The sequence below is a fragment of the Pan troglodytes genome, chromosome 12 (genome assembly GCF_028858775.2).
Source record: "Pan troglodytes isolate AG18354 chromosome 12, NHGRI_mPanTro3-v2.0_pri, whole genome shotgun sequence".
In the NCBI taxonomy this organism is placed as follows: Eukaryota; Metazoa; Chordata; class Mammalia; order Primates; family Hominidae; genus Pan; species Pan troglodytes.
In genome coordinates, this window is record NC_072410.2 from 90521688 (window position 1) to 90549534 (window position 27847).

The 27847-nt window shown below is 39.7% G+C and overlaps 1 protein-coding gene across 3 annotated transcripts; it reads right to left on the bottom strand.

The window, feature by feature from the left end:
- Nucleotides 1-27796, bottom strand: YIPF4 (Yip1 domain family member 4). Of its 3 annotated transcripts, none has more exons than XM_009442251.5 (6): nt 27451-27796; nt 14672-14825; nt 12972-13143; nt 9071-9148; nt 5894-6007; nt 1-292 (listed from the first exon to the last, which is right to left on the bottom strand). In XM_009442251.5, the coding sequence occupies exons 1-6, from the start codon at nt 27527-27529 to the stop codon at nt 248-250; spliced, it is 642 nt and encodes a 213-aa protein (XP_009440526.1). In that variant the 5' UTR covers nt 27530-27796; the 3' UTR covers nt 1-247.
- Nucleotides 27797-27847: the final 51 nt, after the last annotated feature.

Below are 27847 nucleotides of genomic sequence, written 5' to 3' on the forward strand. Positions count from 1 at the left end.
TAGTTTTTAAAAATTAAACCATTTTTTAATAGAGGTGATCTTAAAATACCTTCATTTATTGCCTTGTAAAATTCTACCTCCTGGTCCTGACCCCCAAGCTTTTTGTGAAAGATTCCAGGGTCAACACTATGAATGTCAAATATTATAATCCATTATAACAAAGTATTAACCTCAGCAATTTCTTAAGTGTAACAAATGTTTATCTTACAGTTGCTGCTTCTGTAGGCATAGATATTTCCTGATTACTTCATATTCTAACTTCTAGAAGTCCTGTCCCTCTGGTGCTTCTCACCTGTTTTTAAAAAAATCAGTACATGTAATTTTCTACATTATTCTAGCTCAAAAGTGCTCCACACTTTTTCTGCAGCTTAAAATAAGTTTTTCTTTCTTTCCTTTTGGGATTAGGGGAAAGGAAGACGGCTGGGCTTGATAACACACTCATTTGTAGGTTTGCTTCAGAGGTGCTGGATATTTCCTGATGGGTAAGTTTGCTAAAGAAATACATACCAAGAGGTCGCCATGTTATCATACTGAGGACAGCAGGAAACTCTTCCAGGTGAGACCAGAAAGGATAATACAATAATTTGCTAATAGTTAACAGACATTTGATATTTTATGGACATAAATAAAATGATTTACCTACTTTACAAAGTAATATTAACTACAGGTGTATCTAAAAACCTATGAAATTATTTGCAACAAATATTTCACTGATAAAAATTTCTTAATATTTCCCTTAGCAAAAACTGTACATTTGTTAGAGAGTACCTGATACTTGTTAAAATATCAAGTAATACAGGACATGGTGCTATAAAACAAAACACACAACTGGGAAGTATTTTATTTTTTCTACTTCATATAACATTGTTCAATACCACAAGATTTTAAAGGTCTCTTTCCGCAACTTTTATGATTTAAAAGTACCACTTAAAAATATTTACTGATGCTGTAAATATTACTGTTTTTGTACATAGTAAAGATTTTAATGAATGCCATATCCATTATACCTCTTGCTCCTTTGGTCAGAAAGATAAACAGAAACTTTAAATCAGATGTTTGGACATTCAAAAATGGTTTTGAAAAGTATACCCAAACAAACCAAATATATATCCGCAACTATTAAAAATCAGTTTTAGTAGTTATTAAGAATTCTTAACAAGGAAGTATCGAAGCATGTGTGAGATTTTAAAAACTATATACAATTTTAAAAACAAATTTAAATTTTTAAATAAAAAAGCTTAATGGCCAAATTAAAAAGTTTGTGCATCAGATTTAATATCTTAATGTTTATCAGAAATATATTTTGTGAGTAAGAATTATTTCATAAATATATATGTATAAATATAAATATATATCTGCAGGATCTGTGATGCTGGAGAAAACATTTTGAAGAAAAAAATTGCACTTTTGATTATCAAGATATTGTCAAATTTACCCTTTAAGTGAAATATAATTACCAATCCAGGTGCTTTTGGCACAAGTTTTTAGGTGAATATCGACACAATCTTAAAAACACAATGCTTTTGTATTTTATTCACTGGAATACGGAGAATCAAACAGAATTTAAAATTCTGACCCCAAAATCCCAGATAACTGCAATTGCTTAATTAAATACAAAAAAAAATTGTTTTAAAAAGCGCTTAGACTTCCCTTTCCATCTGGAACATGTAAAATTTTGCAGCAACAGGTTTTCTCCAATTCCTTCAGCAAGAATTCCCAGCCTACACACAAATTTAACACCATCTTTTTCTATTCATGTATAACTTGGATCACACACCAGTATATAACGACAAAAAATAAATGTATAATAAAAAGATTGGATAAATCAGAAGAGGCTTTTTGGTCTTGAATTCTTCACCCACTAACAATGAAGCAGCACTGTAGGCAGCCCAAAACACACCAAACAGCTTTAAAAAAAGGAAAAAAGACAAAAGGCAGCATATTAGCAAGTCAATTAACTTTTTGGATATCATAGAGTAAAAATGGTGTTTACAATATTTTTAAAAAATCAACAACCAATTTTGGTAAATAGTAAAACTTGTTACAAATGTTAAAAACTTATTAAGAATGTCCATCTTTGCTCTACTCCTTGACTTCTGTAAATGTGGTCTTATCAAACCTGTCTAATCATAAGAATCACTTGGGGTGCCTATTAAAAAGACTTGGGGGACTCTCTAGTTCTGTTGAATTATAACTTATTGTTTCTTTTTCTTTGAGCTATAATTTCTAAGGGAAGGATCTAGTTATCAGTATTTTAAATAAGTTCCCTGGTGATTATCATTAGGCAACTTTTGAAAAAACTATTATTATACCAAATTACTGAGAGAAAACTAATTCCTGCAAAGTAGGAAATTTTCCTTTTCCTTCTAAATAAGAAAATCGATTAAGTAAAAATTTTATACAATATTTATTAAGTCTTAATATTTATTAAGTTTTTCCCAGGAATAGGCAGAAATACAGGGTTGAATAAAAAGGAGATAAAAAGATCACATTTTGTCAAGAGTTTAAATAAAGTATACTATAGTTTTTGGATCACATACATAAATACTTTTAAATTATTTCTACTGGAAACTTATGCAATACTTATTGATGTAGTCACCTAACACATTTTATAGCATAAAATTAAGGAAAAACCTCAAGGAAATTCAGGGAAACTCTAATAGGAACAGACCTGGCACAAGGCAGAGTTTCTAAACCTTGCAATATTGACGTTTTAGGCTGCATACTTCTTGGCTGTGGGGAGCTATCCTGTGCATTGTAGGATGGTTAGCAGCATCCCTGCCCTCTACACACTATATACTAGTCACACTCCTCAAAAATGCCTCCAGATGTTGACAAATGTCCCCTGGGGGACAAAATCGACCTCAGTTGAGAATCACTGGTATACAGGTAAAAAATAAATATTGGCAAACTTATTAAAAATGTATTTGGTCTGGTCCATCTTTCCACTGGGTTTGTTGAACTTAAAAAAAAAAAAGTAACCCTATGAAATAATTCAAACATACACAAAAGTACAGGGAAATATATAAAATAAAATTTGATCAAATTGCATTTGTATTTCATGATTAGATTTTTTTCATTATAAATGCTTACAGAGTGATAAGTATTACAGAGATTTAATGTTAAATAAAATCAGTGCACTTAAACTATATACTCTAATGCTGGAGTTTACTGATTAGTTTCGCGTCATATTTCTCAACAAAACTCAGACTGAAATAAGAAACGTGAAATAGCTCACTACTCACAGAAGATTAAATGATCAGGAAAAAAATTTTGGCAAAGAATAATCTGAAGTTTAAAAACAATTTTACTCTAAATTTTTAATGATATAAAAAAGTTTTCCATTTTATAATACATTTATATGTTGTATAAAGAATATTTAGGTCCAACTTTAAGATAACTATATGATTAAAGATGACCACAGAACAATAGTTTTAACCATTTTGGGAGTAGTCTCAGAAACAAGCTTAACCCAAGTGAAAAAACACACACCAGGAAATGATGGTAAGTGAGTGGTATGTTCACTAAGGCTGGAATAGGAATAATTAAATGTCTGCTGCAACGTTAAGACTTTAAGTTCTAATAATGCCAATTTCAAAAAAAAGACTTTAGGGTTATACTGAATAGGAAAACAAGGTATCTTTAGTCTCTGAAGTATTTAAACACAAAGATGATCTCAAAATATTATAATTTGGGTTTTTATTGAGACAAGGTCTCACTGTCGCCTACACTGGAGTACAATGGTACAATCACTGCTCACTGCAGCCTCGACCTCTTGGGCTCAGGCGATCCTCCCATCTCAGCCTCCTGAGTAGCTAGGACTAACAGGTGCATGCCACCATGCCCGGCTAATTTTTGTATTTTTGGAGAAATGGTTGAGTCTCGAACTGGGCTCAACTGATCCACCTGCCTCGGCCTGCCAAACTGCTGGGATTTACAACAGTAAGCCACCATACCTGGCCTATTTTATAATATTTGTAATAACAACAGCTTGAGTGCCTACTCTGTGCCAAGCACTGTACTAGGCAGAGACAGGGTCTCACTCTGTCACCTAGGCTGGAGTGCAGTGGTGCAATCATGGCTCACTACAGCCACGGCCTCATGGGCCCAAGCAATCCTCCCACCTCAGCCTCCCAAGGAACTGGGACCACAGGTACCCGCCACCACACCTGGCTAAATTTTGTAGAGATGGAGTTTCGCCATGTTGCCCAGGCTGATTGATCTCAAACTCCTGAGCTCAAGTAATCCACTCGCCTTAGCCTCCCAAAGTGCTGGGATTATAGGCGGTAGCCACCATGCCTGATCAGCATTATATATAAACTCTTTGTAACGAACCCTAAAATATAGTGAAGTTTACCATTGTTAAGAACAAATTGAGGGTAAGAAAAGTTAAGATACCTCGGAAGACCAGACAGCAAGTAAGCGGCAGAACCAGGGTTTGAATTTAGAACTGATTAGTTCCAAAAACCACACATTTTCGATACCCAATGCTTATTATCAGTATCAGCGTATAGTTTCCAAATTCTAAAAGGAATCATTATTTCTTTTATATTGAAATTAGTAATAATTTCAAGTGGATCAGCTACTTAAAAACAAATACTTTCATGTGGAAGCTACCTAACAGCAGTTCTGAAAGTCACAGTCTTTAAAAGTTCTGTTCTCCATAAAGAACAAACTTATATTCACTGTGTAATATACATATATGTGTCAAAGCAGTCATTTATTTCCCAAAGTTGTTCGACATTAATAAATTCCAATGTTTAAGTTACACTACTATTTATTAATACTTTTATCAGTAAATATTTAAATATATGTACATGTGTTGATTTAACATAAATAACACAAAGAAGTCCTGATCTCTGTACTACGGAAAATCCAATTTATTAGAACCACATCTATCATATTTGATAGGAAAGTTACTATTCAAACAGGAGTAGCAGTTACTAAATAAATGTCCAGTGGAATTTTAAATAAATATCCCCCTCAAAATCTGTCAGATGAACTCATATTATAAATATAGAAAATAAATTTTAAATCCAACATTTAAAAAATGCTGACCAGCCGGGAGCAGTGGCTCACGCTTGTAATCCCAGCACTTTGGGAGGCTGAGGCGGGTGGATCACAAGGTCAGGAGTTCGAGACCAGGCTGGACAATACGGTGAAACCCTGTCTCTACTAAAAACACAAAAATTAGCTAGGTGTGGTGGTGCGCACCTGTAGTCCCAGCTACATGAGAGGCTGAAGCAGAAGAATGGCTTGAACCCAGGAGGCAGAGGTTACAGTGAGCTGAGATCACGCCACTGCACTCCAGCCTGGGCGACAAAGCAAGACTCTGTCTCAAAAAAAAAAAAAAAAGAAAGAAAGAAAAAGAAAAATGCTGACCAGGCCGGGTGTGGTGGCTCATGCCTGTAATCCCAGCACTTTGGGAGGCCAAGGCAGGCAGATCACCTGAGGTCAGGAGTTCAAGACCAGTCTGGCCAACATGGTGAAACCCCATCTCTACTAAAAACAAAAAATTAGCCAGGCATGGTGGCACACACATGTAGTCCCAGCTACTAGGGAGGCTGAGGCAGGAGAATCACATGAACCTGGGAGGCACTCCAGCCTTGGTGACAGATCGAGACTCCAGAAAAGAAAAAAAAAATCTGACGATAATATCCTGAAACCTGATTTGCTCTTTGTTTTTTCCCCCAGACAAACAGTAATATCTGGTGATTAAAAAGGAAAAAAAATGAAAGAAATATAACTGGAAAAATCAGTAAGGAAGGTCACTTCCAAAATACTACCAACTGTTTGATAAAGAGTTTTATATCACAATATTCCTAGCTAGAGGCCTAGTATACTTTTGACATTGGAAAACAGTAAACTATGTAATACATAATCCTTAACTTACTTTTATAAGTGTAGACACCACTTCAAATGATCCAACCACCAAAAGTACAGGGGCTATTACAATGAGAGGAAGTAATGAATATCCTATAACTCCAAGGACTTGGCCATATGCAACCTGTGAATTTTGAAAATTTCAAATAAATATCATTGAAATCAAGATACTCATTTTAATCAAAATTGAACACCATATATTCCTTGCTGTATTCAAATAAATGTGAGCATTAAGAAGAAATCATAAACTATTATACTCATTATTTCAAAATATCATATAGTCTCCCATGTTCCTGGGCAGTCTCACCAACCAACATGGTTTCAATTAAAATAAATTTGCTGATAATACCCAAATCTACATTTCCAGCATTTACCTCTCTCTTGAGTTTCATACTACCTTCAGTATATCTCTACATTACGTTTTGTCACTACTTCCCCTAAATTGTAGAATTATTTAAAGGGACTACAACCATCCCATTCAGATGAAAAATCCAAGGTCTAGAGAACCTAGATGTTACCAATGCAGACCAGAAGGAAAGGGAAGGTAGCCAGGAGAGACTGAAGAGAAAAGTATTTTTTAGTGACTACTTTATGCCAAGTTCTGTGATAGGGCTTCACATGCTGTGGAGAGTAAATGAAATAACAATCCTATGAAATATAGGCATTATTGTCCCTATTGTGAAGAAATCGATTCTTAGAGAGAAACACTGCTTTGCTCAGAAAAGCAAAGCTAGAAAGGTGTCAGTGTTCAAATTAAAATGTAGGCCCCTAAACTCCTACATCAACATTCTTGAATTACCAAAAAACGTAATGATACATATTTTCATATAAATATTATACTAGGTTTTGTCTAGGACATAAGAAATAATATATAAACAAATATACTTTAAGTGTCTATTAGAATTATTTTAAATTTCCATATGCAGAGTAAAAAGGTTTCACAGATGTTACTCTAAATTTATTCAAGAGTTTTATTAAGATGCTCGATTGAACATATATTCTAATATCATTCACTTCTGAAACTGAAAATAGAAGGGATAAAAGAAACTCTTTTTTTTTTTTTTTTTTTTTTTTTTTTAAAGACGGAGTCCTCCTCTGTCGTCCACACTGGAGTGCAGTGGCACGATCTCGGCTCACCGCAACCTCCGCCTCCCGGGTTCAAGAGATTCTTCTGCCTCGGCCTCCTGAGTAGCTGGGACTACAGGCGCGTGCCTCCATGCCTGGCTAACTTTTTTATCTTTTTTTTGAGACGGAGTTTCGCTCTTGTGGCCCAGGCTAAAGTGCAATGTTGCAATCATGGCTCACCACAACCTCCGCCTCCCAGGTTCAAGAGATTCTCCTGCCTCAGCTTCCCGAGTAGCTGGGATTGCAGGCATGTGCCACCACATCCAGCTAATTTTGCATTTTTAGTAGGGATGGGGTTTCTCCATGTTGGACAGGCTGGTCTCAAACTCCCAACCTCAGGTGATCCACCCGCCCCGGCCTCCCAAAGTGCTGGGATGACAGGCGTGAGCTACCGCGCCCAGCAATTTTTGTATTTTTAGTAGAGACGGGGTTTCACCACACTGGCCAGGCTAAAACAAAAAACAAAAAAACTACTCCTAGGCTCAAGTGATCCTCCTGCCTCAGCCTCCCAAGTAGCTGGGACTACAGGCATGCGCCAGCACACCCAGCTCAAAACTCCTTATTTATTTAATTTATTTAAGACAAGATTTCACCGTCGGCCAGGCTACGGTGCAGTGGCACGAACACAGCTCACCACAGCCATAACCCCTCAGGCTCAGGCAAGTCTCCTGCCTCAGTCCCTAGTAGCTGGGACCACAGGCACACACCACTATGCCTGGATAATTTTTAAAGAGATAGGGTCTCCCTACGTTGCCCAGGCTGGTATTGGAACTCCTGGGCGCAAGTGATCCTCCTGCGTCAGCCCCCCAAAGTGCTGGGACTACAGGTATGAGCCACGGCGCCCAGCCCCCTTGAGTTCTGGTGTGATATCAGAGAATATTCACCATCATCTGAAAAGGTTATTAAAATACTCTCCCTTTTCAATTATATACCTGTATAAAGCCTTATTTTCTTCAGATACTTTAGCCAAAACAATATATCTTAACAGATTGAATGGAAAAAGCATGTATTAGAATCCAATTTCCATTCAGCCAGACATTAAAGCTACTTACAAAAATGTAAAATAATGCTACTCTTCTAACTCTTTTGTTTTGGAAAATATGGTTATTTTTCTTTAAATGTATTGTTTATGTTAAAATGTAGTTGGTTTATTGTTACAAATCTCTTTGGCAACCTGAGATCAAAGTTTGAGAATTTCTGTAAGAATAAATTCTGGCTGGGCACAGTGGTTCACACTGGTAATCCTAGCACTTTGCAAGGCTGAGGCAGATCACTTGAGATCGGGAGTTTGAGACCAGCTTGACCAACATGGTGAAACTCCATCTCTACTAAAAATACAAAAATTAGTTGGGCAGGGTGGCAGGTGCTTGTAATCCTAGCTACTTGGGAGGCTAAGGCAGGAGAATCGCTTGAACCCAGGAGGTGGAGGTAGCAGTGAGCCGAGATTGTGCCACTGTACTCCAGCCTGGGTGACAGAGCGAGACTCCATCTCAAAATAAAATAATAATAAATAAATAAATAAATAAATTTTGTCTGGGCGCAGCAGTTCACTCCTGTAATCCCAGCACTTTGGGAGGCTAAGCAGGCAGATCGCTTGAGGTTGGGAGTTCAAGACGAGCCTGGCCAACATGGTGAAACCCTGTCTCTACTAAAAATTCAATAATTAGCCCGGCATAGTGGCACATATCTATAATCCCAGCTACTCGGAAGGCTGAGGCAGGACAATCGGGAACCTGGGAGGCGGAGGTTGCAATGAGCCGAGATTGCCCCACTGCACTGCAGCAGGATGACAAAGCAAGATTCCATTTCAAATAAATAAATTATATGCTTCCCTAAAAGGCTGCAATTACTTCATAAATGGGACGGGATATTTTCTTTTTCCTCATTTCTTGTACCATTTATTGAGTAAGCACAATACTAATATGTTGATCATCTTAAAGGAACTAGCATAAAGCAATTCTGGGACAAGAAAGTTTCTTGTATAGCTAATGATGATATCTGCAGTATCAAAAACTAAGCTCACCATAAATAAGGAAGGTTATTTTCAAAATAAACTACTTACTTCTCCACCAAGAACTCTGGCCAGTAAGAAAATTGTTAGTGAACCAAATATCCAAATGGTTATAATCCATGAGACCACCTTAGGGGGAAAAATCATGCAATTAATATTTTTATACCAAATAAGATGATAATTTTCCAGGAACTCGATTCTCTGCCATAAATGACAGTTTAGCATGCCCAATTTCAGGTCATAGAGAGATTATGTGGGCTCTCAGGTATTACTCCAAAACTTAATAAGAATACAATGTGTAATACCATTTTACATCCAAATTAAAATCTTAGCAATTATCAATTGCCTAAAGAAACCTCAGTATTTCAAAATCTATGATAAAAGATTATTGCAAAAAAAAAGTGTTTACTATCAACCCCCTGTCTTACAGCATCCCACAAGAAAAATTTATTTCTGAAGCAAGTTACCAATCTTCTCTGGAAGTCTTTAAAATTTAGATTACATATTTATTCAAGTAATGGAATATGGAAGCCATTTCAGACAATTTTAAACTCCTCAAACTTGGTGTAACGATACATACATATATTTGTATTTTGAAGCTGTCTGCTGGAATGGTCTAGAAATAATACCCCAGTAGCAACATAAGCACATTTATCGCCCAGATACTGGTTTCTTTTATTATTTATTATTTTATTTATGTATTTATTTAATAGAGACTAGGTCTTGCTATGTTATTTGGTCATGTACTTATTTATTTAATAGAGACCAGGTCTCACTATGTTGCCCAGGCTGGTCTCGAACTCCTGAGCTCAAGTGATCCTCCTACCTCAGCCTCCCAAAGTGCTGGGATTACAGGAGTGAGCCACCATGACCAACCCCAGAAACTGGTTTCTAAGTATCATTTGCTAATTAAAGGAAGTAGGACTTCTTAAAGAAATGGTTGGCCAGGCACAGTGGCTCACGCCTATCATTCCAGCACTTTGGGAGGCTGAGGCAGGCAGATAACCTGAGGTCGGGAGTTCAAGACCAGCCTGACCAACATGGAGAAACCCTGTAAAAAAAAAATACAAAATTAGCCGGGCATGGTGGCACATGCCTGTAATCCCAGCTATTCAGGAGGCTGAGGCTGAAGAATCGCTTGAACCTGGGAGGCAGAGGTTGCGGTGAGCCAAGACTGCGCCATTGCACTCCAGCCTGAGCGACAAGAGTGAAACACCATTTCAAGAAAAAAAAAAAAAAAAAAAAACGGTTGATTCCAAGGCTGGGGCAGGCAAAATACAAGATTAGCCCAGAACACTGTGTGAAGTAAGAAGGAAAGGAAGTACTCAAAAAAAGAATGGGATATGTTGAAACGAGACAGAACGCAAGCTGAAGGAGCTCCCAATGGTTAAAGCTTGAAAAATCTGAGCGATGAAATAAATTATGACAGTACTGGATTATAACTCAAATAAAATGAATGAGGGAAACAGAAAAATAATCATTCTGTAAACATTATAGTAATAATTACTGCATGCAAGATCCACCAATGGATGCTAAAATTAGTAGGCTAAAGTTAGATGAGAAACAGGATATTTGCATAGTTGCAAAGTACCTCCATAAGCTATTTATTAATTACAAAGAGAAAAATAGTAACTTTATACTGGAGAAATTGAACAGATACTACCCTATCACCTAACCAAGTGATCAAGGTTAACATCACCATTTATAAGACTTATCAGTATCACATACTCCCTGTTAGCATACAGAGAGCGGGACAATGTCACTTCTGTGATATTCTTGCCAAAAATGCATAATCCAAATCAAATCATGAGAAAACATCAAGCAAATCCAAAATGAGTGACGTTCTATGATGGTATAGTAATCTTCTGGGGTTTTTTTTTCCTTTTTTTTTTTTTTTTTGAGACTGAGTCTTGCTCTGTCACCCAGGCTGGAGTGCAGTGGCGTGATCTCGGCTCAATGCAATCTCCACCTCCCGGGTTCAAGCAATTCTCTGCCTCAGCCTCCCGAGTAGCTGGGATTACAGGCACCCGCTACCACGCTCAGCTAATTTTTGTATTTTTAGGAGAGATGGGGTTTCACTATGTTGGCCAGGCTGGTCTTGAACTCCTGACCTCATCATGATCCACCCGCCTCGGTCTGTAGGCATGAGCCACTGCGCCCAGCCGTAATCTTCTGTTTTTAACCTTAGAACCCTTTGTTCAAATGAAAGATTATACAAAACAGATACAATTAGAGATGTTCTAGATGAAGAACCAGTGGTAGGTAGGAGACCAGAGTCCCCATTCACCTTCTTCAATGGTCTTCGCAACACTTTAACATAACATCTGATATAAACTACTAATCTAGTGTAAATATTAATAGGACTAGTATAGTAATGCATCAAGTATCTTGTGATGGAGAGATTATTCTGGATTACCTTGCTGGGCCCTAAATGTAGTAACAATTGTCCTTAAAAGATGAAAACTGAGGCTGGGCAGTGGTTCACACCTGTAATCTCAGCATTTTGGGAGGCCAAGGTAGGCGGATCACCTGAGATCAGGAGTTTGAGACCAGCCTGACTAACATGGTGAAACCCCCTCTCTACTAAAAATACAAAATTAGCTGGGGGTGGTGGTGCATGTCTGTAATCCCAGCTCTGTAGGAGGCTGAGGCAGAAGAATCACTTGAACCTGGGAGGCAGAAAGTGCAGTGAGCTGAGATCGTGCCACTGCACTCTAGCCTGGGCAACAAGAGTGAAACTCCGTCTAAAAAAAAAAAAAAAAAAAAAAAATGGAAACTGAAGGAGATTTAAGTACATTAGAGGGGAAGGTAATGTGATCATGGAAACAGAGATCATAGTGACGCAGCCAGAAGCCAAGGAATGCTGGCAGCCTCTGGAAGTGAAAGAAACAAGCAACAGATTCTGCCCTGGAGCTTCCACAGGAACCAGCCCTGTAGACATTTTGATCTTAGTCCTTTAAGACTCATTTTGGACTTCTGACATCCAGAACCGTAAAATAATAAATCTGTATTATTTAAAACCACTAAGCTTGTAGCAGTTTATTAGAGCAGCCACCAGAAACTCATTCATTTCCAAATGTGGTAAACAGTAACTTTTTACTCCTTCAAAGCCTTAAGTTTGGCATGAGAGAGTGATGTATATATGTTGTGTTTCAGTGATAAAGTATCTGAAAGTAGGACAAAGGGATTAAAATACCAGTAGTAATATAAAAACAAATACTGATGGAATCCTAAGTAATGGTCATTTTAAGAACAGAATTATGAGTCAATAAAAGGTAAGAAATATGAATATGAGTATTACATTTCAAACTGTTCATCTCTTGGGAAAATCAGAAGGTGCACCTTCTAGTGACTTCTGGTCAGCTGGAAGTGGTTCTATTCATTTACCCCAGCGTGCCATACAAATACTAATATTTTCTTTTTTTTTTTTTTTTTTTTGAGATGGAGTCTCACTCTGTCGCCAGGCTGGAGTGCAGTGGCGTGATCTTGGCTCACTGCAACCTCTGCCTCCCGGGTTCAAGTGATTCTCCTGCCTCAGCTTCCCGAGTAGCTGGGATTACAGGCGTGCACCACCACACCCAGATACTTTTTTTGTAGTTTTAGTAGAGACAGGGCTTCCACCATGTTGGCCAGGATGGTCTCAATCTCCTGACCTCGTGATCCACCCACCTCGGCCTCCCAAAGTGCTGGGATTACAGGCGTGAGCCACCACACCCGCCCACAAATACTAATACTTTCTATGTGAATCATGATGTGGAAAAGTTTGAAAGCATTAATCTAAGGTACTCCTCACTTATTTAATTATGGAATGGTTTTAGGGATGAACAAGTGAGAAATAATGGGTAAAGCATTTCTCAAACATAATATGGTATATTACAGTTAATATCTTATTATATTTAATTTTTGAAACTCTCAAAATATTTAGAATTTGTATAAAATAAGATATACTTACCCTAAACTGTCCATATAATGATATCATGGAAAAGAAAAGAACAACAGCCAGAGGACCCCAAAAGTCAGGATTGTCTCTCACCACTTGTCTATTAAAACCAAGTGATGGCATTGGCATCAAAACACATCGGATTTTGTAGTAAATATCCTTTAGATCGATGTCCAATTCTTCCCTATAATTTTAAAATAAAAATTCTCAAAAGGCACACATTTCTGAATACTAAAACAATTTCAAAAAAAAATTAAGAAAACTATAAATAAGACAGTATAATCTCCATAGGTCAACAAAACATTTGCATTTGAAGTGCCACATTTCACTAATTCCAAGCTGTACATTTTTAACATTCCAATATCTCTAAATGTGGGACATATCTCTATCACTGGAGTCTTACAATCGTCAGCCTGGAGTGACGCCAAGTGTTTCTAATATTTACCTTTCCTTTTGCCAGTCTCCTGGAAGCCCTATCAATTTAAGAAAACTTTAAGTAAAATTTTCTGCTTGTGACTTTTTGGGCCTAATTCAGATTGCAAACCCATATGAGAACCAGTGTGGGTTTTATATTCTCTGGGGAAATTCTTTCTTTCAACATCTGATCCACTGCCAAACTGAAGCAAACCTCCTTGCTGTCTTTGTGTTGTGGGTTATTTCTCATTCTTCCTTACACTAATAAGGAGATAGCCCTTTGATGTCCCAGCTTTATGCTGTCTTATGCACTTTTCTGTTTAATTAATATGTAAAATAACTTCATCTTATAATCAATAGTGTCTTAGATTTGATGGTATATGGTTTGTTTCTTTGTTTTTGAGACAAGAGTCTTGCTTTTTCACCCAGGCTGGAGTGCGGTGGGGCAATTTCGGCTCACTGCAACCTCCGTCTCCTGGGTTCAAGCGATTCTCATGCATCAGCCACCCGAGCAGCTGGGACTACAGGCCCCTGACACCACGCCCGGCTAATTTTTTTTTTTTTTTTTTTGTATTTTTAGTAGAGATGGGGTTTCGCCATGTTGGCCAGGCTCATCTTGAACTTCTAATCTCAAGTGATCCACCCACCTCAGCCTCCCAAAGTGCTGGGATTACTGGCGTGGGACACTATGCCTGGCCGATATATGGTGTATTAACATGAAGAAACACAGGATGTTTCAGCACTTACTCTACTGATAATTAATACAAAGAAGAATCTGGAAATGCCTCAATTTTACAAAGCTATAGGTTCTTCTTCTTTTCAAAATTATTCATTTCTTTACTTTTTTCTCCAGATAACCACAAAATTTCAGGTACTATAAAGAAAGTGAAAGCCTCTTTATATGTAGCTCTCCTCCCAGTGGCAGCTCTAGAATTTCTATGTTGAAGAGATTTTGGAGTGGTAATCTTCTTGGAAATCTTAATTTGTCCGAACCTTAATTTCAACAGCTAGTACCTAAGAGCCTTGCTTTTTTAAATTGCATGATTACTTCAGATAGCTGACAGACCCAGGTAAGCTGGAGTAGACATACATGTGTGTGAGATACAGGATTACCATTCTTTTAATTGGTTAAAAAATATTCTCTATTATTTCAGTTTTTTAAATTACTAGTAAAATTGACAATCACTATAGCTTTTGACCAAAAAAGGTTAATGCTTTCTCTCTAAATAACAAGAAAGAATATAATCATCCCACAGACTAGCTAAAATACATATATATATATAATTATTTTTACATACAAGAGTGGCTTGTTATCTTCAGGATCATCATCTTCAACTTCCAGAAGCCAGCCATAACCTCTTTGTCTCAGAAATGTAGTAGCTGTAGATTCTTTGATAAAATCTCCACCAAGATTTAATTTGACATCTGGGGATGCTATTGAACCACTGAGATCTTAGGAGAAAAGAGGATAAAACTATATAAACTAAGGCACAACATGTGAATCTTAACCAAAGTGAGCAGATATTCAACTAAAATAATTATCATTTGAAGATCTCTAAGAACATCTGCTATTGCATATAATCTTCAAATGTTATAGTTGACAGATATCTAAAAACCATCATTTATTTTATAAGAATAAAATGAAAGATGAAAGAAGTGAAAAAACATACAAAAGGTTTCACAGCTAATTAGCCAGACTGGTACCAGAAACTAGACTTAACAACAGTAATTCCTTAAAATTTCCATGGAAAATATATGCAAAATACATTACATGACATCATTTTGGATTCCTTCATTCTTACACATATCATGTGCCTCAGAACAAAGTAACTGAATAAATTCTTTTCAGAGGCATTACATATGTATATATACAAACTATTAGACAATTTATTTGCTAAAGGAAATTCGTAGATAATTTTTCTCTACCTTTTCATGTATTTATTTATTCATATATTCTTTCATTTAAATCATCACATATCTATGCTAAGTGTTTCACATATTAATGCTTAATTCTTGATAAGTCTGATGAGTAAGAGTCCCCTGCTATTTCAGCCAAAATTTCCCTTTTCTTCACATAATTACATCATTCATCTTCAGTTTTGGCAAAAATAAATAAAGGCTATGTTTTCTTTTTGTTTTTATTTTTTAGGTCGGCTCTAACAAGAGGTGAAGAGATTCAGTTATCCACATAAAAAAATAAATTCCATGTAGAGTCTGCACAGTATCTCAGGGGTTACAGATAATCATGGTAGTACTAATGCCATCTTTGCTAGTTAAAAAATGGAAATAGTTAAGGATTTGCCTGAGGTCATATAGGGATTTAAAAGAAAAAGCACATTTGTAGGACCAGATAATATACATTAATAAACAACCATCAATACTGTCAGTGCAAGTCACATGATTATAGTATTATTTCAGAAAAATACTTTTGGAAACACCAAACCAGAACACTCTAACACAGATAGATACTTCTCTGGAGATCATGTCCAACCAATACCAAAGTTAGCTTCCTTAAAAAACAAAAAACCGTTTTTCATATACAGTACAAAGAGCTTAATTTGCACAATACTCTATGAGTCACATCCTGGTCGGCTTATGACAACTCCTGCAATTAAGTTTGACAAACGTTTACATTCTGAAGCTAAGTCCCAGCTTAGCTACTAACTGATACAGCAAATCATTCATGTTTTCCGGGCCCTAGTTTCCTATTCAAAGTTCTTTCCAGGTTAAACATTATATAATTCTAAAAAGTTTTTATAAAGGAGCTCACTCAGAGATAAAATATAACCAGATTTGAATTCACCACTTAAAGTTTAAAAATAATCCCTGTACATGTTATCATATAATTGCATAGTGAAAATACTCTAAGTGCTTGCTACTTCTTTGTCTAAGTTGAAATGAGAGAGGTGGAATTTAAAAGTCTATTTCTAATAGATACAAAGAGTGTTATTTCTTCTTTTTTTTGCATCAGAGCCTCACTCTGTTGTCAGGCTGGAGTGCGGTGGTGTCATCTCGGCTCACTGCAACCTCTGTCTCCTAGGTTCAAGCCATTCTCCTGCCCCAGCCTCCAGAGTTGGGATTACAGGTGCACACAACCATGCCTGGCTAATTTTTATTTATTTATTTATTTATTTATTTATTTATTTATTTATTTATTGCTCTGTCTCCCAGGCTGGAGTGCAGTGGGGCAATCTCGGCTCACTGCAACCTCCACCTCCTGGGTTCAATTAATTCTCCTGCCTCGGCCTCCTGAGTAGCTGAGATTACTGGCGTGTACCAGCATGCCTGGCTAATTTTTGTATTTTTAGTAGAGATGGGGTTTTGCCATGTTGGCCAGGCTGGTCTCAAACTCCTGACCTCAGATAATCTGCCCACCCTGGCCTTCCCAAAGTGCTGGGATTACAGGTGTGAGCCACCACGCCAGGCCAAGAGTGTTTTTTCTTAACAAGAAGAAGATTTACATCCAGAAATCATTAGTACAGCAGTGACATTAGAGGTTTTGCAGTTATGAGGCTGGAAAGGACCTTAACAACTGTTTCCTGGTTTCTAGAAAGGACTGTACTTAAAGTCCTTAATCTAAACCAAAAAAGGATATATAAATTATAGTGCTAAGGAATGTTGTGCTCAAGATCTGTACATGTTTAGCAGTTTGTCATAGCGCGGACGCAAGAACCTCAAAAAGGCATCTTCAGCTTACAAATTTTCTAGTACTTTCTGTTCCATGTAAAGTAGAAAAAATATCAAGGACATATGTAGGAATGCCAACAATAGCAGTTTGACACCTCCCCTAGGACCCCCAAGACATAACTGTCAGTGAGAAAGAACAGGAAAGTCCAAAAAATTAGTAGTAGTTTAACATGTTATCAAGTTAACAAGTGGAGAATGATGTCAGAGAGCAAGAAAAACAATTAAAAATCACTCCAGGAGCATGGCTGATTTAATTTAAACCAGAGTAAGAACGAGCTAGCTTGGTTGTCAGCTCTTGGATAGACGTCCAGATAGTTAAACATGAATTTTAGGTTAATTCCTCCTTACTATACTATATATAAAATATTCTTGTCATTTTCTAAGTAAAAACAATGTAAAGGATAATAAATATAAAAGTGGATTTAAAAAGATACAATCTTTTAAAAAATCTATCGTAAAAGTAAATTTTAAAAATGTTTCTACAGCTGTTTTGGCTCAGAGTGAAGAGTATCAGTAAATTTCAAGTCTTATTGAAAGCCACCTTTGGAAAACCCACACAACAAAATTTAACAGGAATTTTTCTTCCCTTTCAACTCAAATGTATGACTGGGTATGGGATCCTCTCTGAATCTTCTGCTCAGCCTGAGAATGTGAAAAATTCTCACAGTGCAGTGTGATAGTACACTGAAGATGAAATTTACTACTGATCTGCCCCTAGACAAGTTCCCGATTTCTGTGAAAGAAGAGTATCCTGCAATAAACAATGAACATTTTGTGGCACTTGACACATTCTTATATACGTAAAGAAGCTTTTCCTTATTTAATAAGCAACAACAGCAAGGACAAAAATCATCTCGTTTCATCTCATCTCAGACTTGAAAATGAAGTCTATGTGTGCTTCAGTATGACCCAGAGTTGTGTATTTGTGCTGCAGAAACAAAAACAAGCATATGTTTTTGCACTAAAAGATATTAATAAATTTCATTATTTCATTTGAGTTATAAGGATACCATTTTATTTATTTTAGAGACAGACTCTCTCTCTTGTCCAGGCTGGAGTGCAGTGCCATGATCACAACTCACTGCAATCTCCACCTCCCAGGTTCAAGCGATTCAACTACCTCAGCCTCTCGAGTAGCTGGGATTACAGGCATGCACCACCATGCCCAGCTAAATTTTGTATTTTTAGTAGAGATGGGGTTTCAATATGTTGGCCAGTCTGGTCCTGAACTCCTGGCCTCATGTAATACACCTGCCTTGGCCTCCCAAAGTGCTGGGATTAAAGACACGAGCCACTGTGCCTGGCCTAAGGATACCATTTTAATGTATACATAGGCCTATGAAAGAGATCAAGAAACTAATGCATGTGCATAATCTTGTAACTATTAGACCTATACTGGAGCTTGATCACGTTACTCTGTAAGAAAATGTTTTTTCCGGCAGGGTGGGGTGGCTCAGGTCTGTAATCCCAGTCAAGGTCGGCAGATCACGAGGTCAAGAGATCGAGACAATCCTGGCCAACGTGGTAAAACCCTGTCTCTACTAAAAACGCAAAAATTAGCTGGGTGTGGTGGCGTGCGCCTGTAGTCCCAGCTACTCAGGAGGCTGAGGCAGGAGAATCACTTGAACCCGGGAGGTGGAGGTTGCACTGAGCCGAGATCGCACCACTGCACTCCAGCCTGCCAACAGAGCGCAACTCCATCTCAAAAAAAAAAATGTTTTTTTCAAAGTCTTGTATAAATTTTTGTCTTAGGTTATATTTTTAATCATGTTGTTCGGGTTTATGATTTTAGTAGTTTTTCTATCAAATATTATAGGTAAATTTTCATACTGTAAATAATTAAATTCTGTAATTTATCTGATAAACAAAAAGATGAAATTTCTTTTGTCTTATGTCTTTAAATTTTTATTTTGAAAAATTATAGATTCATAGAAAGTTACAAAAATAGAAAAGAGAGGTCATATGTACCCTTTACACAGTTTCTCCCAATAGCACAAACTCACATAACTATCAAATTCAGGACACTGACACTGGTACAATCCACAGACCTTATTCAGATTTCACCAGTTTGACATGCACTCATTTGTGTGTGTATATGTGTTTATAGTTCTATGCAATTTAATCACATTTGTAGATCTGTGTAATGCCTTATGAGTTTTAAAACTCATGAAAATAAGTAGATTAATTAATGAAAAAAGTAAACCTTGTTTAACTCCCCTAAGAAAGGTTGGCTAAAATGTCATTTTCAGTTTTCAAAAAGGAAATAAAAGTTATTCTTGCACCCATTACATACTATATATCATACTTCACCAGCATATTGTATAGAAAATATTTGTGATAAGACTAGACCTATATGGATATTATTTTTCATAAGTAGGAATCATAGAGTTCGAGACCAACCTGGCCAAGACAGTGAAACCCCATCTCTACCAAAAATACAAAAATTAGCCGGGTGCAGTGGCGGGCACCTGTAATCCCAGCTACTTGGGAGGCTGAGGCAGGAGAATTGCTTGAGCCTGGGAGGCGGAGGTTGCAATGAGCTGGGATCGCACCACTGCACTCTAGCCTGGGTGACAGAGCAAGACTCCGTCTCCAAAAAAAAAAAAAAAAAAAAAGGAAAAACTAAAGATTCCTCTGTCTACATTACTAACTTGTATTAGAGGTGACATCCTTTCTGGGAAGGGGGAATTTCAAACAAAGAAAAGGCTAAAATGGTCACAATAACAGAGTGACAGAAAAGTATCACTTACTCAAAAGAACACTGATAGTAATTATCTACAATTTACTGATCACTGTATTCTGAGCTGCAGGTATTATAATTTTTATATAGGGATAAAAAGACTGAAGAAGGCCAAGGTTGAAATGCAATATATTGAGTCCAGTCCTCTTCACTAGATTTATATAACCTATTGTCAACATTTCCTTGCATCTATCTCAAAGGCATCTAAAATTCAATATTCCAAAACTGATATATCTCAGGTCTTCCTCCATTTTTTTCATTAAATGATACTACTAATCTATCCAGCATTGTAAGCTAGAAGCTTATCCTTGACAGTTTGCTTTATTTGCATGCTTCCTCTCCATCCAAACCACCACTAAATTGTCAGTTTTACCTCTAAATATTTTTAAATGTCTGTCCACTTACCATTTCTACCACCAGTAGCAAGCTCATGCAGACCATCAACTCCTGCCTGCATGATTATAATGGTGTACGAACTGCCCTCCCCCCAGTCATTTTTGTCTCCTTCCAATCCATACTCTTCACTGTACTCAGGAGACTCTTTCTAAGATGCAAATATTTCACTCTTTTGTTTAGAATCCTTCATCTCCCTCCCCCATTTGCTTTTCTAGCTCAAGTCCAATAATCTCTACATGCCCTATCTTCTTATCCAGGCCCACTTACCTACTCTCCTCCCAATCTGGACTCTATACCCTAGCCACACTAAGCCTCTCATTTCTCTGAATGAACCTGGATTCTGTTTGTCTCAGGGACCTTGTGCCAGGCTGTTTCCTCTAACTTCACATAATTAAGTGCCATCCATTCTTCAGTTCTCAGATATACTTGCTGTATTAGTCCATTCTTGCATTGCTCTAAAGAACTACCTGAGACTGAGTAATTTATAAACAAAAGAGGTTTGACTCACAGTTCCACAGGCTCTACAGGAAGCATGGCTGGGTATGCCTTAGGAAACTTACAATCACGGCAGATTGCAAAGGGGAAGCAGGCAGTTTTACATGGCCAGAGGAGGGAGAGACAGACAGTGGAGGTGCTACACCCTTTTAAAAAACCAGACCTTGTGAGAACTCACTATGACAAGAACAGCAAGAGGGAAGTCCACCCCCATGATCCAGTCACCTCCCACCAGGCCTCTCCTCCAACACTGAAGATTACAATTCAACATGAGATTTGGGGAGGGACACAAATCCAAACAATTACACTCGCTTAAGCAAATTTTCCTTGATCCTGCAGACTAGACTATGTAGGTTCCTTTCATAGTTCCCTCCACTTTTCCTTCATGATATTTATCACTATATATAATTATATATTTGTGTAATTACTTGATTGTTTATAAAATCTATGAAAGGAGAGATTATTTGGGATTTTTGGTGGCATTTGTCTTGGTACATATATCCCCAGTACTTATAATAGTGTCTGATCCATAGTAGGCAATCAACAAATGTGCATGCTTATTGAATGAATTAATTGATGGAAGGGCAAACAATACCATAAAGCTTAAATTAAGAAGTGATATTAGGCCTGGCGTGGTGACTCATGCCTGTAATCAATCCCAGCACTTTGGGAGGCAGAGGTGGGCGGATCACTTGAGGTCGGGAGTTTGAGACCAGCCTGACCAACGTGGTAAAACCCCGTCTCTACTAAAAAAATACAAAAATTAGCCGAGCATGGTGGCAGGCACCTGTAATCCCAGCTACTTGGGAGGCTGAGGCAGGAGAATTGCTTGAACCTGGGAGGCAGAGGTTGCAATGAGCCAAGATTGCGCCATTGCACTCCAGCCTGGGCAACACAGCGAGACTCTTGTCTCAAAAAAAAAGAAGACATGAGATAAATGAAAGCAAAAATAATTTATTCAACAAATAATTCTTTTGTGATATTTATACCACGGGTTCTATGATAGGTACTGGGGTATAGAAAATATTAGGAAGTTTCCGTTTCTGAGGGACAGTTAAAGCAAGTTTTACCAAGGGAAGAGCATTTGAGTTCAGTCTTAGGTTTTAACTTAAGGCAAGGAGGAGAAAGACATTCTAAGCATGAAGATCAGAATCTGCATCCACATGGAGACAAAACACCAAAGCACATTTTAGAATAAAGGGTATGTGTGGAGAAATAGTAAGGATAGATATCATTAAGAATGAGGGGTTTGGACAGAATCTAGAAGGAAGGTTATACACTGAAAACATCTATAAGTTGATATTCATGGTTAAAAAACAGTATAGGCCGGGCGCGGTGGCTCACGCCTGTAATCCCAGCACTTTGGGAGGCCGAGGCGGGCGGATCACGAGGTCAGGAGATCGAGACCATCCTGGCTAACATGGTGAAACCCCGTCTCTACTAAAAATACAAAAAATTAGCCGGGCGTGGTGGCAGGCGCCTGTAGTCCCAGCTACTCGGGAGGCTGAGGCAGGAGAATGGCGTGAACCCGGGAGGCGGAGCTTGCAGTGAGCCGAGATCGCGCCACTGCACTCCAGCCTGGGCGACAGAGCGAGACTCCGTCTCAAAAAAAAAAAAAAAAAACAACAAAAACAACAAAAAAAAAACAGTATAAAAAGGGGAGAAGCAAGAATTTATATGACATGTAGAAACCAGGGAAAAGACCCGGAGTTGTACAGTAAAATGTTCATGTTGGAAAACAATAAAAAAAAAGTGTGGGGTCAGTTAACACTGAAACCCAAGCAGCAACATCATTACTCACATATGTTGAACACTTAACTCTGCCAGATACAGTAGTAAAGGTTTTACATTTACAAAGTATTTGAGCACTTGGGTATTCCTTTTTTTTTTTTTTTTTTTTTGAGACAGTCACTCTGTCGCCCAGGCGGGAGTGCAGTGGCGCGATCTTGGCTCACTGCAAGCTCCACCTCCCAGGTTCACGCCATTCTCCTGCCTCAGCCTCCAGAGTAGCTGGGACTACAGGCACCCGCCACCACCCCCAGCTAATTTTTTTGTATTTTTAGAAGAGACTGGGTTTCACCTTGTTAGCCAGGATGGTCTCGATCTCCTGACCTCGTGATCCGCCCACCTCGGCCTCCCAAAGTTCTGGGATTACAGGTGTGAGCCACCCACCTGGCCTGCACTTGGGTATTCTTATTCCCAATTTGTATATGAGGAAAATGAGGTTAAGAAAGGGTAAGTTGGCGGGGCGCAGCGGCTCACACCTGTAATCCCAGCACTTTGGGAAGCTGAGGCGGGCGGATCACGAGGTCAGGAGTTCGAGAACAGCTTGGCCAATGTGGTGAAACCTCGTCTCTACTAACGATACAAAACATTAGCTGGGTGTGGTGGCGCGAGCCTGTAATCCCAGCTACTTGGGAGGCTGAGGCAGAAGAATCGCTTGAACCCGGGAGGCAGAGGTTGCAGTGAGCCAAGATCGTGCCATTGCACTCCAGCCTGGGCGACAGGGCGAGACTCCGTCTCAAAAACAAAACAAAACAAAAAAGGTAAGTAGCTTGCCCAAGATCACATGGAGAGTAATTGATAAAGCCAGGATGCAAATCCAGGACTCTTCCATACTTCAGATACACAATTTAGAAAAATGTAAGAAAGAGACAGTAGAAAGAAACTTGAGGAGATAGCAGATTAGCTCTGTGGTTTTGTTTTTTTGAGATGGGGTCTCACTACGTTCCCCCGGGTGGCCTCAGACTCCTGGGCTCAAGCAATCATCTTGCTTCAGCTTCCTGAGTAGCTGGGATTGCAGGTGCATGCTATCACACCTGACTGTAGACTAGCTCTTAATTCCAGATCTAGCATGTGGAAGTTGCTAAACCTCTCTAAGCCTCAGTTTCTTTTTTTCTTTTTTTTTTTTTTTTTCAGCCAGGGTCTTACTTTGTTGCCTAGGCTGGAGCACACTGGCACAATCACAGCTCACTGCAGCCTAGACCTCCCAGTCTCAAGTGAGACTCAGAGTAGCTGACCCCATGGTAGCTGGGACCACAGGTGTGCACAACCATGGTTGGCTAATTTTTTTTTTTTTTGAGACAGAGTCTCACCCTGTCACCCAGGCTGGAGTGTGATGGCATGATCTTGGCTCACTGCAACCTCTGCCTTCTGGGTTCAAGTGATTCTCCTGCCTCAGCCTCCTAGGTAGCTGGGATTGGGATTGCAGGTGCGTGCCACCATGCCCAGCTAATTTTTTGTATGTTTTGTAGAGATGGGGTTTTGCCATATTGCCTAGGCTGGTATCAAACTCTCGAGCTTAAGCCAACTGCCCACCTCAGCCTAAAGTGCTGGGATTACAGGTGTAAGCCACCACACCCAGCTCACCTCAGTTTCTTTATAGAATACAGGAATAATAAAGCTCACTGGGAGTCTTATAAAGAACAAATGAGGCTGGGTGTGGTGGCTTATGCCTGTAATCCCAGTACTTTGGGAGGCCAAGGTGGGTGGATCACTTGAGCCCAGGAGTTCAAGACCAGCCTGTGAAACATGGCGAAACCCTGTCTGTACAAAAAATACAAAAATTAACCGGGCATGGTGGCGTACACCTGTAGTCCCAGTTACTCAGGAGGCTGAGGCAGGAGAATCACTTGATCCCAGGAGGTGGAGATTGCAGTGAGCTGAGATCAAGCCACTGCACTCCACCCTAGGCAAGGGGAGTGAAACTCTGTCTCAAAAAAGGAAAAAAAAAAAAAGATCAAATGAGTAGTATACTTAAAATACTCTAAATTTAAACTGTACGATATAATATTGTGTGAGGATATTATGCATATACATATAGCTCCGTGGATATACAGACCTATATGTCTCCTGAGGAAATACGGAGAAGTTTGAATAAACTTTATAGATTTTTACTTATTTCAGGTTTCTTAGTACGTGGAATCAATGGGTTATCTACTTACATTATTCTGTCAGATTTCTTAGGCATATTTAAGAAAAGTAATTCCTCAGGGAAGGGAGAATGAAAAAAATAAACAAATACATGGAAACATGAGTTTGAACAAACATCATGTTCTGATACTTAAACAATTTTTTTAAACCTGGGAAATTAAAGTTGATATTCCCCCCTAAGCACCATGCTACCAAATGTAGATGAAACAAATTGAAATATTTTGGGGTGCTGTATCTCAATTTAAAAGAAATTTACGGCTTGGCTGGTAGCTCACATCTGTAATCCCAGCAATTTGGGAGGCCAAGAATCTGAGACAAGCCTAGGCAACCTAGTGAGATCTACAAAATGTTTAAAAATTAGGCCGGGCGCGGTGGCTCACGCCTGTAATCCCAGCACTTTGGGAGGCCGAGGCGGGCGGATCACGAGGTCAGGAGATCGAGACCATCCTGGCTAACACGGTGAAACCCCGTCTCTACTAAAAATACAAAAAAAAATTAGCCACGCGTGGTGGCGGGCGCCTGTAGTCCTAGCTACTCGGGAGGCTGAGGCAGAGAATGGAGTGAACCCGGGAGGCGGAGCTTGCAGTGAGCTGAGACTGCGCCACTGCACTCCAGCCTGGGCGACAGAGCAAGACTCTGTCTCAAAAAAAAAAAAAAATTAGGCTGGGCGGATCACAAGGTCAGGAGATCGAGACCATCCTGGCTAACAGTGAAACCCCGTCTCTACTAAAAAAATACAAAAAAATTAGCTGGGCGTGGTGGCGGGCACCTGTAGTTCCAGCTACTCGGGAGGCTGAGGCAGGAGAATAGCATGAACCTGGGAAGCGGAGCTTGCAGTGAGCAGAGATTGCACCACTGCACTCCAGCCTGGGTGACAAAGTGAGACTCCGCCTCAAAAAAAAAAAAAACCATATATATATATATATTAGCTGGGCACGGTGGCACAGACCTTAGGGTTTCATGGGTCCACTTGAAGAGAATAAGCCACCCAGAAAAACCAGCCACCAGACGGTCTCCAGCTACTCAGGAGACTGAAGCGGGAGGATCACTGGAGCCCAGGAGTTTGAGGTTATAGTAAGCTATGATCAAACCACTGCACTCCAGCCTGGCAACAGAGTGAGACCACACCTCAAAAAAAAAAAAAAAAAAAAAGAACATAAGAGAAAAAAAAAATAAATGCCTCAGCTATGTTCCCTTTGATAGACAAAAATTTTATTGTACATTTTAAATTATGACCAGTACTATTTTTAAAAAACAATGCCAAACAGCACAACAAGAAAAACAAAAGGGAAAACAAGCTATACTGATACACCATAAAATTTCTTAGGAAAATCTAGGTTCTTTCGGCCGGGCGCGGTGGCTCACACCTGTAATCCCAGCACTTTGGGAGGCCGAGGCGGACGGATCACGAGGTCAGGAGATCGAGACCATCCTGGCTAACACTATGAAACCCCGTCTCTACTAAAAAAAATACAAAAAAAAAAAAAAAAAAAAAAATTAGCCGGGCGTGGTGGCGGGCGCCTGTAGTCCCAGCTACACGGGAGGCTGAGGCCAGAGAATGGCGTGAACCCGGGAGGCAGAGCTCGCAGTGAACCGAGATGGCATCACTGCACTCCAGCCTGGGCGACAGAGCAAGACTCCGTCTTAAAAAAAAAAAAAAAAAAGGAAAATCTAGGTTCTTTTTCAGACTGAAATTTCTGCAAACATAATTTATGATTTCATAGCAGGCAGTAAGTCTGGTCACTGGAAAATAACTGGTGCACGAAGTGTAATAAAAATTTGAAAATGGCCGGGGCGCGGGGCGCGGTGGCTCACGCCGGTAATCCCAGCACTTTGGGAGGCCGAGGCGGGCGGATCACGAGGTCAGGAGATCGAGACCATCATGGCTAACACGGTGAAACCTCATCTCTACTAAAAATACAAAAAACTGGCTGGGCGCGGTGGCGGGCGCCTGTAGTCCCAGCTACTCGGGAGGCTGAGGCAGGAGAATGGCGTGAACCCGGGAGGCGGAGCTTGCAGTGAGCCAGGATCGTGCCACTGCACTCCAGCCTGGGCGACAGAGCTCAAGAAAAAAAAAAAAATTGAAAATGACTAGCAGAATAATATCCAGGTTATGAGTTGGATAGGGAACTGAGAATAGGAGGAAAACATTCTCCTGTGCTGTAGGAAAATATCTCCAGCACAATCGCTTCCTCAGAATAATACAAGGAATTCTGTAGAGGCTACTGGAAACACATTGTTGGTTTACACTAAACTTCCAATATACCTGGGTCAATTTCTCTGAATACTGAGGTGAAACATTACAAAATGCGAGGAAAACGGGGACTCGGGCAAGACATCAAATTCAATAAAAACCATTTAGTTTTTATTTGCAGTGCCAAATCTGATCCCAGACCCCCCCAAAAAATTATCTGTTGATACATAACAGAAGAAAACAGCCCTCCTTCCTTTTTCTCATTCTTTGAGATCTCCCTTGGCCAATGTATCCTTTTTCTGAGTAAGGGCGAGTAATTCCAGAAATAAAAGCTTAGGATTTCGTGGGTCCACTTGAAGAGACTAAGCCACCCAGAAAAACCAGCCACCAGACGGTATGGGGAAAACTAGGGGCTGACCGAGTAACTTGATGCTTTAAAAAGCAGCTCCCTACACCCCTCCCTCCGTCCTTCGGGGCCTCTCGGAAGGCCCGGCAGGCGCGGTGGGCTGCAGTCACCAGTCAGCTTCCTGCCTGTCCCCACCCGGCCACGACCACCCCGGCACCAGAAAGACCCTACGGCGTCGGGCCCTGGCTTCCTCCGGGTGATAGCCCTTCCAAGGGCTCAGCCTCACCTTCCGCGTCTGCTGAGGAGACAAAGGTGAAGTCCCCGTTAGTGGGGGCATAGGCCGGGGGCGGGCCCGGAGGCTGCATCTCGCGGCGCCTCCCGACCGGCCGCGGTAGAAGAGGCTGCGGCTGGGCCCAGACCCCGAGGCGGCCGCGGCGCCGACCCGCACGCTCGCCCTACGGTGCGGCCTACGAGTCTCGACGTGCAAGCTGGGAGCGAGGCCAGAAACGGGCACAGCGGGCCGCTGAGCTGCCCCGAGACTACCCCACCAAAGTCCTCTTGGTGGCGACCACCCAAGCACCACGACGCCGGCGCCCTGACAGGACCATAACAGTGACAGCGGCGCTGGGATTGGCTCTTTGTAATGTGCTCTCCCATTGGTTCTCGGAGGAAGATTCTGATTG